The sequence below is a fragment of the Mercenaria mercenaria genome, chromosome 8 (assembly GCF_021730395.1).
Source record: "Mercenaria mercenaria strain notata chromosome 8, MADL_Memer_1, whole genome shotgun sequence".
Lineage (NCBI taxonomy): Eukaryota > Metazoa > Mollusca > Bivalvia > Venerida > Veneridae > Mercenaria > Mercenaria mercenaria.
Window position 1 is genome coordinate 8,022,252 of NC_069368.1, and position 17,308 is coordinate 8,039,559.

The following is a 17,308-nucleotide window of genomic DNA, read 5'->3' on the forward strand; positions in this document are numbered from 1 at the left end:
CTTTTGTAAATCTTTCAGTAGCAATTAGATCAAACCCAAATTCATTAAAAATCAAACGTGGAACCCATAGAATTAATTTTGTTACAATTACCCTACCTGGATCAGCAGCATTAGCTCTAAAAATTAATTCATCATCATCTGTCAGCTGCAGTGTTATTTGAATTTGACTTGGAGGCAAAATATTAGTTTCTAAACCCTGAAAAAATGAATAATTATTTAATGGGATTTTAGCATTAACCTCATTATTTTTCTGGATTAATAACCTCCTATAAGCAAAACCCGAATTATTATCAGCGACAGCAGTAGCAGTAGTATCTAAATAAATAAATTCATTTGTTCCAGTTGTGATTTTACATAATACTTCAGATAGTTTCAACAAACTCTTTACATTTATTAACTTTGTAAAATATTACAATCATAAACAATTTTTCCATTTTGTTTAACCACTAACTGATCAATTAATGAAGCTGCATTATTAATTAGAGCGATTTGGGCTCCATCATACTCAGCACCATTAGCAAGCTTATTTACTTTAAAACTTACTTCAAAATAACCATTAAACCAATCAAAATATGAACTTCTATCATTAATTGTAAAGTGATATCCGTTTTTTTGTTGCTTAACATTATTTCCCAGGACAGATATTAAAGCTGTATCTAATTGAATAGGAGTTAATTCATATCTTTCACAATATTGTTTTGTTCTAAACATGTATATATTATATATTATTTTATTTTTTTATTTTAGTTTTTATTCTATTTTTTATTTTTTTTTTATTAAAGTTAAAACTTTAGTTTTTATAAATTAATCTGTTAATACGTTTTTGTTGAGCTGAAGTTCCAGATCCTGACAATAATCTATTTAATCTTATATTAATATCCTCCTCATTATTATTTTTATTATTCTTTTCTTGTAATTCCTTAGCAATTAAATTACCAACTGCCGGAGCAGGTTTCTTTTTAAGTTTTTCAACAATTTTATCAGCAGCTAAATTTCCAACTTCTGTTCCAACCTTTTTGTTCCACTTTCAAGTGCTGCTTTTCCTGCTGTTTCCAAAGCTTTTTTTCCAGCTGTGCCAATTGAAGATGCAACTCCGCTTGAAAACAATTTCGTTAAAGTATCAAAGATACCTGTTCCATGTATGATTTCTTTTCCCGTGTGAGCATCAACATAAATAAATATTCCTTTATTTTTGTCATAAACTTTTTGTACATTATATAAAAACTAAAATTTATAATTTCATAATTAAAGTTTTAAAACTTTAGTTTTAATTAATTTCTTTTAAAATTAGTGTAAAACTTGTTTCAACCTCATTAAAATTAATTATTCTACCAAATACATCTGTAATATATTCTAATTGAATTTATAATATATTTATTAATTTCAGAATATCCAACTCTTTGTGGTTCTTTTGTAAATGGATTAGCTCTTGTTAAATCTGCAGTACTTAAAGCATAGATAATATCACTGAAATTACCATCAACAAGTGAATTTATCAATAAGATCACAATGAATGTAAATTGTATCCACAGAGTTAGTTATATTGGTGTTTTAGTTCCCCATTCAGTATTTCTCAATTTTTTTTTCTCAAATCCAAGCAATGTATGAAAATTTTGATATTTCCAATCCAATCCAAAATTATCTGTAATTGAAATCAAAATCTTAAAACTACTTAAATCAAATTCCAAACTTATTGGAGCAATTTCTGATTTATTAAAATTCAAAATCATCATTACTTATTAATGTTTCCCTAATATAATTATTAATATCTGTGTAACTGTAAGACCATTTGTAAATATAATATCTTTCCAATCCTTACCATTATGATAACGAATTCTTTTATTGTCATATTCATCACTAATATTATGCCAAGAGTAGGTCATAGTGTTAATACTATCCAAACCAACAACGTAAGTTTTATTTTTATCTAAAATTAAAGAACGACTAAATCTGATTGTAAAATCACTCGGAGTATTTTTATTATCTTTAACTGTTTCAGAACTTAATACTATTTTTTGTTCCATTTATATAATTATCAAACATATCTTTTTAACTAAAAACTTTAACTAAAATTTAAATTCAAGAAAAATAATTTTTATATAACTTTTCATGTTGTTCTGGTAACAATGTTTTCATTTTTAATAGTTCATCAATTATTCTAATACCTTCATTTTTTAGTTCTTCATTATTATTTCCAGCATCAATTGAACCACAAATTAACTCCAAGTCATTAACCAATTCTTTTGGATTACATGGACAAACGTCATAACCTTGTCCTCTAATTACTTTTTTAAATTTCATAGATCTTTTATTGATAGGTAATCCTGATTTTTCTGTTAATTCTTTAAATATTTTTCCTGAATTAATTGAATATTTTTTATTATTGTTATATCTTTTATTAATCAAATCAATCAAATCATTATCTACTTTAGTGTTAATTACTTCCTTTCCAGTTATTCTATCCTTAGCAATTAACTTATTTTGACCATAAAGTTTATTTAAGTTAATAATTAAATTACCATATTGTCCATTTGGTAAAACTTTATATGGGTTATGATGTTTTATTCCTTTTCCTTTTTTATATATATACGATCCGCATCAAGAATTTGATTTAACCGGTATTTGTACATTATGAGTTGATTTTGATCATGTTTTAATTTTTTTGCTTCTTCTTGTTTATTTGGATCTTTTGATCTTGATTTGCTTGTTATCGGACCATTTAATTTTTTAATATCTTCATTAACATCATTTATTGTGTCTTTAATATTGTCTTTATGTATTTTATTAGGATCAAGTATATATGCATTTAAAAAGTCAAACAATTCAGACGGTTTGGAATATTTATATTCTTTTAAAACATCATTATCCAAGTCAGCATCTAAATCTACTTCATATATTTTTTTTTCTTCCGGTCTTGCTTCTGATTCTTCTTCTGATTTTTCTTCTGGTTCTTCAAAAGGATCATCTCCATCATCCAAACCCATATGATCTTCAGGAAATTTTTTTTCTCTGTTATAATAATCTTCCAGTATTTTATCAATCTCTTTTTCGTCTAGTTTTTGTGGTAATACCTGTAATGGTTGTAATGGTTCTTGTAGTCCCGGAGGTGGTGGTTCTTCCGTTATCTCTGCCAATTTTTGTTGTTCTACTTCTTTTATTTTATCAACAAAACTTTTTGGAAGTAACGCTAATTGCTCCTTAATTCCAGGTAATGCTTTTAACTGACTTGATAATTGTTCTTTTTGACTTTCTATTTTTTCAGTAATTGGCTTATAAATTTCAGTGTACATATCCCGATTTGTAGCTTTTCTTATTTTTTCTCTCATTATTTCTTCTCTAAGATTTCTCATCTTTTGCCCAACTAATTTTTTTCTTATTATCATTTCATTAAGTTTTGATTGCATTTATATAATAATGTAAGATAATGTAAAATAATGTAAAATAATGTAAGATAATGTAAGATAATGTAATATTATATAAATGGAAATTCCAAATTATGATACAAAAAGTGATAAATCCAATAACTTTAAACAATTTTATCCTTTTATGCCAGATTCATGTTTTAGAATGTTAATATGTGGATCGTCAGGATCTGGAAAAACAAATACATTAATGCATATACTTCGAAAACCTCTTATATATTATGATAAATTATACTTGTATGCTAAAAACTTAGAACAATCTAAATATCAAGATTTAATTAACAACTTAAGTCAAATTGCAAAAAAAATTAAAGTAGATCCAAATGAAATACTTGAATATTCAGCTGATCCCAACCAAATTGAACCTTGTGGAGAATCTTGAATCAGAAAAACAAAAAGTAGTAATATTTGATGATTTCGTATGTGAAGATAAAAAAGTTCAAAATGAAATAACAAAATACTTTATTCAAGGACGTCACAAAAACTGTTGTGTTATTTATTTAAGTCAGTCTTACTAATAAAACACCAAAAATATTCGAATTAACTGTTCACATTATATTTTATTTGAAAGTCCAGGTAAAATGGAAAATGATAGGATTTGTAAATGAACAAAATATAGATCGTGATACTTTTGCTAATGCAACAAATCAAAAATATGATTTCTTATATATTGACAAACCAAGGAAGTTTTTAAAAAAAAAACTTTACTGGTAATATATAATGGGAGTTTTTAATAATATAGAACAAATAAGTGAACCTGAAAGTGTAAGTAAAGTTAAATTTGATATTGATTTAAGTGATTATGCTACTAAAAAACAATATAAAAAGATTAGAAAGGACATGGAATCATTTCTTCACAGAAATAAGGAACTTGATAACACAATGAACAGAGCATTAGATATGGGAGGTAATAAAATAATCAACCTAGGAAATCCAGATAAATCCACCGATGTAGTTTCAAGACGGTTTGTGTATAAAAAAGTTCAAAGTGTAATAGATGACTATAATCTTGAAGATATTAAAAGTATAAAACAGACATTAGAAGCAGAAGTAAAGAATATTGAAGAATTGACAAAAGATTTTAAAAAGAATTCATTATTAATAGTTGAATTACAAGGTAAAATTGAAAAAGAAATGAAAGCTATGACTGATTCTATTAAAGAACTTGAAGAGAAATCTGATTTGACAGATGACAATATAAAAAAAGTATTTAGAACCAATTTTGAAAAGTTATACACTCAAGTTCAAGAATTAAAAGATAGTATGATTAAACATGAAGAGCTAAAAGATAAGATTATTGAAGCTGAAAAAACGTTACAAAATATGTATCAGTTAGAAATTAGAACAGAAATAAATAAACTAAATACTGAAATTGAAAAAAAGCATAAAGATTTATTAGAATTAATTTCAAATAAACTTGCAGAATATAAATCTGAATTGGAAAAGGCAGCTTCACAAAGAGGTGATGATCATGACACAGCATTAGAGGACTTTAAAGAAGAAATTAATTCTAAAATAGATGACTTTAAAAAACAAATTCGAAATTGGATTAGTATTGTTGACAACCGTCATAATTTAAAGTATGCAGAATTAAATAATATTACAAAAAAATTACAAGAAGATATGACGCAGCTTAATGCTAAAGATGAAGAACATAAAAATGAACTGGACTTTGTAGTTGAAAAATCAGTTAAACAAGGAGAATCAGTCTACCTTACAAGTGTATCTATTAGTGAGAAGGGGAAACAATGTAATTTATTTTAAATTAATGAATAAATGATAACTTTTAAAGTTATACTAGTTTTTTTGGCATTTCTATGTAAAGAAAAATATTTGTTGATCAAACACAATAATAAAATAATCAGAAACTTATTTTCACAATAATGAAATATTGAGAAACTTACTTAAAGAAACATGCAAGTTTTTATTTTTTTTAAATACTGTCTGGAGAATTGTGATATTTCTGAAAAATGTGACTTTCATTTATCTAAAGCTTGCAGAAAAATGTAAATAACATTTGTCTAAATTGAAAACAGAATGTGAATTTCAAAGTTACAAAGCAAAGCATGAAAAAGTCCCTTTTGTCAACATACTGAAAATGAAAATTGAGTATAGATGGAACACAACAATTCTATATTCAAATAATGTTGATTACATGAATACATGAAAATCAATTTCAAAATCGAAAAATATTGTTTGTCAGCACAAAGAACTCAGGAAGTTTTCAGTATACTTGTGTTTTATTATCATTATTATTTTTAAATATTATTACTGTATCTTTAATCATCATATTTGTAATATAATAATGATAATAATATACTAATGATAATATAATGATAATAATCATAATAATAATGATAATAATAATTATGATTATTTCTATTATTATTATTATCATTATTATAACGTTAAAGTAACAGTTATTATCATCTACATAATATCAAAATAACAATTATTAATATTATCATTCCACATTTACTGAAGAAAAATTAATTTCTTTCAACTCCACTGCACACATCTTCATGGTCTAGTTGGGGTCCCTGCTGTGCTAATTGCCCTCTAATCAGTTGCTATTACATAATCGCTGATAAGCAGCAGATAAGATGGGAGCTGTATATTGGATTTGGGGGGGGACACTTATATAGTAGTGAATCTAGGCCTTTAAGCAGCCAGTTAAGGGAAGGAGAGGGAGGGGTCTTTTAAAATGGGTCACTAATAAGTACAGGTTAATTTGAAAAAGTATAGAAACAGCAAATGTGGCTGCTTAGTAGAGGTGACCGCTCTAGACTATATAAACTTGCACTATTTCAGTGTGGTTGAGTCTTGGTCTCATAAAATGTTCACATACGTTTTTTGAATATTGTAAGGGATGATGAAAATATAAAACAAAGGGTTTTGAGACCAGTCTAGGAATGCTGCTCTACCATTGGTCAATTTTAAAACTGTACTCAGAATCAACCAACCAGATGCAGGGAAGAGTAGACTGGTCTCCTAACTCAGTTTTAAAACCTTTGGCCAAACTTACAAGTTATACAATCATCACAGCCACAAATTAGAATAACCTTGGTCAAATTTGTTTTGTTGTAATTAAAGTCAATCTAAGTTGTGTTTTTAGTACTGGAGGAAGCCTCAAGGTGCCCCCTTCAGGTGATACTTAGACACAGGCAGACATCTGGAAAGCAGGATAACTATCTACCCCGGTTCACTGAGGTACCCGTGCTTCTTAATTCAAGAGAATAAAATTTAAGTAACCCTTATTTCCGACAACCTATATACATGTCATGCTTCAATTTAATTACAGAGTAACCTAAATTAACTTGAAACTATTAATAAAGGATGTACATCATACAATAACATGATATATATAGTTTAATGTATATTTACTGGAACCAGACATTCTACAGCAAAGGGTATCTTGCATATATAAAATGATATGTGTTTGTATGTGTTTTGTATGTGAAATTATAGTACAAGCATAAAGAATATACAAATATATGATATTCAGACTGAAATGAACCCTTCTGGCCCGGACATCTGGCCAGAAGGTCATAAAACAAGAGTTTGGAGACCAGTCTAAAAAAAGCTCTGGCATCTGATTGGTTGTTTCTGGGCACACTTTCAAAAATCGGCCAATGGCAGGGCTGAATTTACAGACTGGTCTCCAAACTCAGTTTGACAACCCTGAAGCCAGTACTACATGACTGATGTACCATTTATAGCAATGCAAATTCTCAAATATATTATCAAGAAAACAAGGAGGTCTTAAATACTAAGGTGAGGAAAAAAATTTGGTTGTGGGTCAAGGTTGTACATTTCATCCACTATCAAGGGCAGCAGAAATCATTCCAAGAACAAACACAATGTGAACGTGAAAAAATATGAACAAGCTTAATATATAGTATAACACGTACCAATAGCACCATTCTAAAAGCCTGTAATGGTATTTTGGTGTGAAAATCTGTAACTTGTTTCTCCTTTACAGGGTTTTAAGAAAGGTGTCACTGGTGTTTTACTTTTACAATTTAGATCATATTATACTTGTTATCTATGCCGAAAAAGAGATTCATATTGGAGCAAAGAAATTTTGTTTTTTGAATTGGCTCATTACAATGTCACAATAAGCGCTTAGCATATGGCCCTGAAACAAGAATACCAAACAAACAAGGGCTTGAGGAAAAAGTCTTACAACCTCATTATGTGGTGGGAACTGATGTTTCATTTTTCTTCTTCCAAGTGGTCAGTATTATTGAAATGAAGGACAAAACAAAACAACAAAAACACTGTGTTCAACCGTTTACACCAGTTTGCTGTAAAAAGTAATGGCTGACTTTGGTTATTTCCAAGGTATTCATGTACCAAAGTAGAGCTCACTCATACATTCACTCAAATAAATGGAGCAGAAACAAAAATGTATCTGAATAGGACTTAGACAGAATTAACCTATAAAATGCAGATTTTGTTCCCATCAGAATGAACTATTGTATCTGCTTCTGCATTTTTATACAAATAAAGTTACAATACAAGTTACATGCTGAGACAACAAAATATTGTATAAATGGAAATGTTTGAGAATTCAAGAAATTCACAAAAATATCAGCCAGCCAGTATAAATTTCCACATTCATCACCATTAATTCAGAAATATTTCTGCTCACAACACGTCTGGAATCAGAAATCTGTTAATGTTTTGACCAGTGAATATATTTACTTGTACAGTACTTGTAACTTTTGAACTCTTGACTGTGGCACTAAAATTACCACAAAAAAAAGCATTAATTTTAGCACAAATCGGCATTACTGCTACCGCAAATCAGCATTACCAGTTGGAGACAGTGAAGGTAACTATCACTACATGTTTACACTAATATTGCAACTGGGATATAAATAAATTTGTGATATTTTACCAGTATACATACAGAGAAAAAAATTAAATCATAAACATAAAACATAGTAAAAAACAACAATAAACAATGTCTGTGGTGACTACAACAAAACAACCTTCACAAAAAAATCAACAGCATAAAAAATACAAACAAAAATAAGAAAAAAAAGAGCAAAAACAAACATAAAATATGGTCTGATAACTGAGAGTAAAATGGGATGAAACTACCATAGTTTCAAATAACATGTACATGGTATCATCATTGTGAAGAAAAGATTTTTTTTTCAGTTATGTCTAACCAAAGAAACATCTAAAATAAATGATTTTACCGAGATTTTTCGCAGTTATCATTGTAGCTAAATGCAAATGCAAAGCTACACAATGTTGAAAATTAACAAACATAAAAATTTTGTTTTTCAGAAACTTTATCAACATTTAGGTCAAACAAATATAGCTTTTTAAGTATGCCTGGTCCTTTCACACAATGCAATGCTTACAGTAACTGATGGAAGTTACACCCTTCCCAGGAGGGAATGTTATATTAACACCACTTCTCAATGTGGCTGTTGTAAAAATTTCACCCATATAAAAACAAACAAATAACTAACACTACTATTTTAACATTTATACAATGTCTTAAAGCACGCATTTTATGATTTGAACAGCATTTAAAGTATGTTCCATCACTTAATTTGAAAGAATTTTACATTTTCAAACATTAACAGCTCTTCAAGAAGATTCAAGTCTACAAAGAGGCAGAGAGACTAGAGCGAAAGAAAAAAGTCTTGAAGAGTAGCAGGTATCGGTATGCAAAAATAGGAGTATTCTTCAGAGATATTTCTAACTGATGAAACAGACTACCGGGTATAAAATATACTATAAGGTTGTAAAACTTGAGTTCTAAAACCAGTCTCCAAATGCCATCTCCTCATTGGTCAATTTCAAGCAGATACTTTGAAACTACCAATCAGATGCTGGAGTTTTGAGACTGGTCCTCAAATTGAGCTTATAAATTCTGACCTTAACTCAAAATATGTCTGTTTCATAAATAGTCGTATTATTTTAAAATCTGTCTAAACAATACTTACAAAGTAAATGTAGTTCAGAATATTCAAGTTATTTTCCAAACAAGAATTCCAGGAAGAAGCATCAAACTATAATTTAATATTATAATCAGGGTTGTTAATAATTACTTGCAATAGTAATGCATTAAATTAGCATTACTTGGAAAAAGATGGCATTAAATTAGCATTAGCATTACTCATTTTTATCAAAATAATGCATTAAATTAGCATTACATAGGGTGCATTAGCATTAGCATTACCATTACTTTTTGAGAATCATTGCATGTTATTATCACATGCACTGTTTTTCATTAAATCATTTTAGTTTACCTAGGTCTAGGTCGTCTACATGAATAGTTAAATACGTGTATGACTTCCTTATATTATATCTGATTTTTTTCTATTACCATTACTTTATAAAAAAAAATTAAAAAAAAAATAAAATAAAAATGTTGGAGTACAGCATGCATGAGCATTTAAATTGTTAGAGAAAGTCAAGTACCCATTAATGACTCCCTAACAGCCTAATTTAACATGACTGTAAAGGCTAGCTGCCTTAAGGTCTTAAACATCACTATCAGTGGCATAGTGTTAATTGATAAAAAGGTGTCAAAAGATAATAGATTCTGTTTGATATTTTGGGTGACAAATCTAATTATGTCACACTTCTATGGCTATAATAAATATGCACCTTGGAGTTGTCCAAGGTTTTAAATGTATTTTTCAAAATCTTTCAGGTGTACATTGAACAAAAGGCAATTATATCATCAGACAGTTTATTAAAATCAAACAAAAATCTATTAGAGAACTGCTATAACCTGTATAAATAACAGCATACATGTGTATTATTTTTTTTTCCAGTGATACAAAAAATAATGCCTAAGTAATGCTAAGCATTAGCATTAGCATTACTTACTTTGGCATTAAATTAGCATTATTTTCAATGCTAAAATTGTGGCATTAATCATTACTTGGCATTATTTGAAAAAAATAATGCATTATTAATGCATTACCATTAGCATTAGCATTACTACAACCCTGATTATAATATAAGCAGCTTCAAAAAAAAAAAGAAGCTTAGAAAGTGCTACTTAACAAAACAGCAATAACTTTTTTGCAACATGGATTAAATAACCTTGAATTTAAAGACAGAAAGTGAGATTATGTGGGCAGATGGATGAGATGTAAACTGCAAAAATACTGTTTTTGTCTATTCCATGGTAAATGTTGAATAAAGAAAAATCAAATGACAGATATAGCTGCCCCAACCTTACTAATGTACAACCTCTAATTTACAACACTTTAGTCCAGAGATACAAACTACAATCCTGAATGATGTTTAAGGTTCTAAAAATATTCTGGGGAAAAGGAATACACTTATGACAAGTAGTGGATATATATAATGGCAATCAGCAATTTCTGTTTGATTATGTAATTTCCCAATGCAATTTGGCATTTATTTGCTGGTTCAAAAGCCATGTGGACGTAATAAGTATATGAAATCACACAGAAATTACCAACGCTCATTACAAGTGTCCATTACTAGGTCAAGTTAATGTGCAAACCTGCAACAGAAGTTCACAACTAACAAAAAAATAACACAGCTGAAACTTGGGAACTTAAACTCTGTCAGCTGACTTGCTTCTTGAAAAAGTATTACATTAATTTATTGCATTTACAGAAATTTCCCACTCCTTTTATTCGAAGACTTTAAATAAACCGACAGAATTTAAGTTACCAAGTTTCCACTTTTTCCTATTCATCTGCACTAACTAATTACACTTATAAAACTATTGGATATGCTTTAGTTCAGATTCTTTATAGATGAATATCAATCATATATTGTATAAAACAATTATCCTGAATGCGAAGTATTTTTACAACTTGTTGACGAGCTCGTGGTATTTATCGAGGATGAAATCTCTAGTAGGCTCGAGGAAGGTAAGATGTGCACGTGCTTCATTCATGACAGGATGATCAATGTCCGAGAACATAACCACACAAGCTGACACAGTCAATGTCAAAAATAGTGAAAAGAAAGTGAACGCAAATATTTTACCACATGAGCAATGACCTTTCTTGGTTTCGACAGTTTTTGTGTCCTTTGGAGCGGTTTCCAAATTACTTTGAGTTGTTGGCTTCACACTACCTTCCGCAACATTTTCCACATGATTCTGCTCTTGCATTTGTTGAAATTCTTTTTCCAATTCAATGACTTGTTCTTCTAAACTTTTAGCAATTTTATCATCTTCATCGTCTTGGTCATAGACGGTATTGTCTGGGTTGTAAGGCAAGCTAGAATCATCCCTGGATGTGTCGCCAACTTCTGTAGTGACAATTATTGGTATGCCACCATTTTGTTTGAAAGTATCAGGACGCCACGCCTCAACATTTGATGATTTGACCTGCGTCATTTCCTCTGCTACAATCGTGTCTTCAGTGGCTGATACGGGCGACGTTACCTTGGGACTTGGCACAACTTCGGCTGTAGATTGCGGCACATCCACTGCATTCTCTGAAAATATATAAACATACGGTTACTAAGCAAATAATTCAGACAGAAACAGTTTTACCAATTGTATATCTGCTAAATTACTAATGCAATGCAACAATTAAAACTAGTCAAAACCTTTGCATTTTTTACTTCTTGCAGAAACACAAGCCAGTGATACACTTGTCAAATCAAGTCCATTTTGACGAAACCAGCATATTTTCTGTTAATTCTCTCTACATTAGGTATACAGGTATTTGGCTTTTTAAAAAGATAATTGGTATGTTCAGTACAGTAAAATCATTTTCGAATTTTATGGTTGCTGCAATCCATTAATTACATTGTAGTTCCCTTTTAACAACTTCATTTCTTACTCCTGTCATTTTTAAAGTCTGAAATCCACAAATTTATGTCCTGGTTGAAAATAAGAAATTGTATGCCAACAAAATATTAAGTAAATTTCTGAGTAATAGTAGGTAAAGCTAAGTGATATTTTACTTTCTAAAACTGTATTTATATTGTTTTTCTTGTTTCTAAGGAGTGTTAAATATGATTATAATTATGAAACATTATCTGAAATAAACAGCTCCCACTTCATCTACGATCTATAAAACCAGCAAAATGTAGTTTACTTGGCTATAGCCTTTTGTCATACTTTACAGCCATGATAAAGGTTTTATTTATATTATTTAGACCATAACAGTGACGGTATCTTTGTAATTTGGAAACCATGAAAAATGAGCATCTTGACCAAAATAAAAAAAAATTTAAGCCCACAAAAATCAACAACATTACAGTACACACATGCTAAACTTCATTGCCCACAAGTATAGTGTAGAGTATATAATGACCCTATTTATAAGTAAGAAACTTTTCAAAGCATTAATTTACTCATCAGAATGTTTTTGGGAAGAAAGTTATCTTTCAGAACTGTGGCTGTAAATTAGGTAAAAAGTAGATGAAACGTTTTGAAAATGACCGATACAAAAATAGCTCTAGGTCAAATCCAACGAATGCTGGCAAAACAAGTGAAATCTAATTTTTCAAAATGTATATATACATATATGTAAGTAAGATTTTTATCATCTACACCATATATATATATCTATGTCCTTAACCTCTAATTTTTAAGTTCTACTTTAAACAAAGTTCTACTTTTTAACAAAATCTCCAAAGCATAATTATGTCTTAAAACAGCATGACACATGATCTGCATGAATGAGAAGGACAAAATCCTTCCTGGTAGTTTTTGCAGATGTAACCTCTCCCAGCATTTGTTACAAGTCAGACAAATCTTCAGTGAAAATGTCAAGGCAAAAACAACAGGACAAAACCTTGCAATAACAATAGGTCAAAATCTTGCAATAACAATAGGACAAAACCTTGCAATAACAATAGGTCAAAATCTTGCAATAACAATAGGACACAAGAGTGCAAGAATGTCACAATATACGCCCGTCACAGCAAATTTCTTTACTCTAGCACCTGTATTTGCAAATGGAATTTTAATTTTGTGGTTGTTTAGTAATAACTAAGTGTTTTGTTTTTCTAAGTCCACAAAAAAACTCCTTACCAGGTAGAGATACCTTAAAATACACCTAAAATTGGAAAGTAACATCTATGTTGTACCACAGAAAAGTGGTCTTGGTTTTTCCCTACGGTCAATTATAAAAAAGTTACAATATAAGTTATTTATAATAGTAACAACTAAGGGAAGTTAATCTTAAAAAAAAAAAAAAAAAAAAAAAAAAAAAAAAATCAAAAAAAAAAATTGTAAGTCCACACAAAAATCTTTACCAGGTAGAGACTGGTCAAAATACACCTCAAAATTGGATGTAGCATGCATGTTGTACTACAGAAAAGTGGTCTCGATTTTTCCCTACGACTAGTGATGAAAAAGTTACAATATAAGCTATTTATAGTAACAACAAAGGGAAGTAATTCTAAAGAAGGAACTGCGCATGACACTTCGTCTCATGATGGTGTATAATTGTGTCAAGTTACATCAAAATCCCTCTATGCATGAAGAAGAAATGCTTCGGACAAAGTCATTCTTGTATCTGACCTTTGGCCTCTAAGTGTGACCTTGACCTTAGACCTAGGGACCTGGTTCTTGCGCATGACACTACGTCTTGTGGTGGTGAACATTTGTGCCAAGTTATATCAAAATCCCTCTATGCATGAAGAAGAAATGCTCCGGACAAGGTTTTCATTCTTGTATCCTTTGACCTCTAAGTGTGACCTTGACCTTAGACCTAGAGACCTGGTTCTTGCGCATGACACTCCGCCTCATGGTGGTGAACATTTGTGCCAAGTTATATCAAAATCCCTCTATGCATGAAGAAGAAATGCTCCGGACAAAGTTTTCATTCTTGTATCCTTTGACCTCTAAGTGTGACCTTGACCTTAGATCTAGGGACCTGGTTCTTGCGCATGACACTCCTTCTCATGATGATGAACAATTGTGCCAACTTTCATCAAAATCCCTCTATGCATGAAGAAGATATGCTCCGGACAAAGTCATTCTTGAATTTGACCTTTGACCTCCAAGTGTGACCTTGACCTTAGACCTAGGGACCTGGTTCTTGCGCATGACACTCCGTCTCATGATGGTGAACAACTGTGCCAAGTTTCATCAAAATCCCTTCATGCATGTAGAAGATATGCTCCGGACAAGGTCTGTGGACGCCGCCCCGCCCGCCCGCCAAACCCGCCCGCCCGCCCGCCAGGGGCGTTCCCATAATACGTCCCGTTTTTCAAACGGGCGTATAAAAAACTTGTAATAACCTAAGGACAAAAACTACCATAACAACAGAACAAACCTTGCAACAACCCTGCAATAATGATAGGACAAAACCTTGCAATAATGACAGGACCAAACCTTGCAATAATGATAGGACCAAACATTGCAATAATGATAGGACAAAAACCTGCAATAATGATGGGACAAAACCTTGCAATAATGATAGGACAAAACCTTGCAATAATGATAGGACAAAAACCTGCAATAATAATAGGACAAAAGCTGCAACAACTATAGGACAAAACCTTGCAGTAATGGTAGGACAAATCCTCACAATAACTATAGGACAAAACTTTGCAATAAATGTAGGACAAAACCTCACAAAAAAGATAGGACAAAACCTTGCAATAACGATAGGTCAAAGCCTTGTAGTAATGATAGGACAAAACCTGCAATAAAGATAGGACAGAACCATGCCATAACAATAGAGCAAAACCTGTAATAATGATAGGACAAAAACTTGCAACAACAATAGGACAAAATCTTGATTAAAATAGGACAAAACCCTGCAATAACAATAGGACTAAAACCACTCCATGGAAAATGTCGAGGTAAGACGGACAAAACCATCCTACACTGTTTATCTCCTTACTTTTACATTGTTCTTCCCCTGTCATTTTTTATGGTTTAATGCCATCCGTCTATCATAATGTTTGTGGTCTACATCTAATGTTAATTCTTCAGAATATTTTTTTTTAGAAATTTTGTCTATTGCATAAAACTGATGCAAGTTTTTTTGTTTCTGTTTGGTTTAACATCATACAACTTCCCAGCTATACTGGCAGAGGGAGGCCCCTGATGCCCCTCAAGGCATTATTTCATGAAAGAATTAGCACCAGGGTAGAACCAGCGACCTTTGGAATGACAGATGGATGGCTTCCGCACATGTAAGAATTCTATATCAAACCCGGGTGAGGGTAAGCGATTCATAATCAGTGACCTTAATCACTCTGCCACAAAGGCTGCTTGCAAGCAGTTTTATTCTACCTCTTATATATCACAGCTGAGGTTCTGTCCACTAAAACAAAATATAGCAAGAGGGCTTCAGTCTGGGTAGGGATTTGGACAGCTTCATCTGCATAAATATGATAGCACTTAACACACTGAACAGATAAGAGGAAACAAGGGCAAACAAAGCCACTGCAAACAGCAATATCGGAAATTCATACAAGTTTAAACGTATTTCTTAAATTTACTAAAAGAAGTATAGACAGTTTTTTTAAACAGATGTCATAAGGACAATACAGTTAAGCTTCCATTAGTAGCTACATGTATTAAACAGTCAATTGCTTAAGCAGCCAGTCAGCTAACTTCCCTTAATTTTGTTCTAAATTCAAGCTGTGACACCCCTTGACTGTCTGTTAAATACAGGTTTCACTGTACAGTAAAGCCAGCATTTAGCAGTCTGCCAAGGGAATGATCTGGTGCTGCATAAGGCAGGTGGCTGCTTTAGACAACATGAAATCAGAACAGAGTCAACTTGGGAAATTAACAGACTAAGCTTAAGACAAGTGGCTACACAAAATAGTTGGCCACTAAGGCTGGTTCAACTGTCTGGTATTAAGAGAAAATTTTGCATTTTGAATAATGTTGAACAAAAAGGCCTGATTTAAACTGGTGATATATTTTTAGTATTGTTAATTTACATAACTTGTAAGGACAACAAATTATGATTTCATAATATTGTTTACTAGAGTTTACACAAGACAGGGAGATAACCCGGATTCCCTTTCATTCAACTGGTCATCGCTACTTGTATAACAGAGGTACAAGCTACCTTAGCTTCTGAGATGTCTAATTCTGTCATGTATTTCAATACAAGGCATATATATTTAAATCAGGGCCTGGTTTTAGAGAGCTTGCATGAAGCTTCTGAGTGATCATGATCACATGTTATAATGATTAATACCATCAGCAAAGACTTGCAAAGCAAAGAAAGCACCTGCACAGTAAAAAACAATGCTGCAGCAACATTACATCACATGACAACATGCCACCATTTAAAAATCTTGAATAAGACATTGTTTACCAATCTCGAGCCATTGTTTTGGCAATCTTACAAGAAGCCATTGTCTGGCAATCTCAAAATAAGCGATTAATCTGGCAATAATAATAAGCTGCTTAAATAATTTGACAATCTTAAAATAAGCCTTTGTTCAAAATCACACCATAAGGCACCCACCCCAGCAATAAGCCAGCTTCATAAAATGACCAATGTAACCTTATACAATCTGAGATTTCAGTAAAAAAATAATATATTTGCTACTTTTTGATATGATTCAATAAATTTTTTGGTTTCATTCCAAAACTGTCATGTTTAAAATATCCACAAAACCAAAAAAAAGTATGGTTTCGTGCCAAATTAAATTCACAACAAAAAGTTGATTTTTTTCCCTAAAGACTTACTACATGCATTTCTGACTTTTCGTATCCAAGGGGTATTAAATTATATATTTGTTGTTATCTAACACATAGAGCTATAAAATAACATGAACTTTGAATGAATATCTCTCTAAAATTAAGTATTGCAAGTTTTCAGACTTTGGAGTTGGTTTTTCTTAAATTTTCCTTCATTTTACAACAAACATTTATCGAACAATTAATGGAATGACAATTAAAAGATAATGGAATGTCAGAATGTTCAAAA

General features: G+C 30.9%; 1 protein-coding gene across 6 annotated transcripts in view; it reads right to left on the reverse strand.

Annotated features, from left to right (window-relative positions):
- Positions 1-10,414: 10,414 nt before the first annotated feature.
- LOC128558937 (FERM domain-containing protein 5-like) overlaps positions 10,415-17,308 on the reverse strand; it is a 121,475-nt gene continuing 114,581 nt past the window's right edge. For all 6 annotated transcript variants that reach the window (XM_053549325.1, XM_053549327.1, XM_053549324.1 and 3 more), the window contains one exon: positions 10,415-11,882. In XM_053549325.1, the coding sequence (XP_053405300.1) occupies positions 11,245-11,882 (638 nt within the window). In that variant the 3' untranslated portion in view covers positions 10,415-11,244. The remainder of the gene's footprint in view (positions 11,883-17,308) is intronic.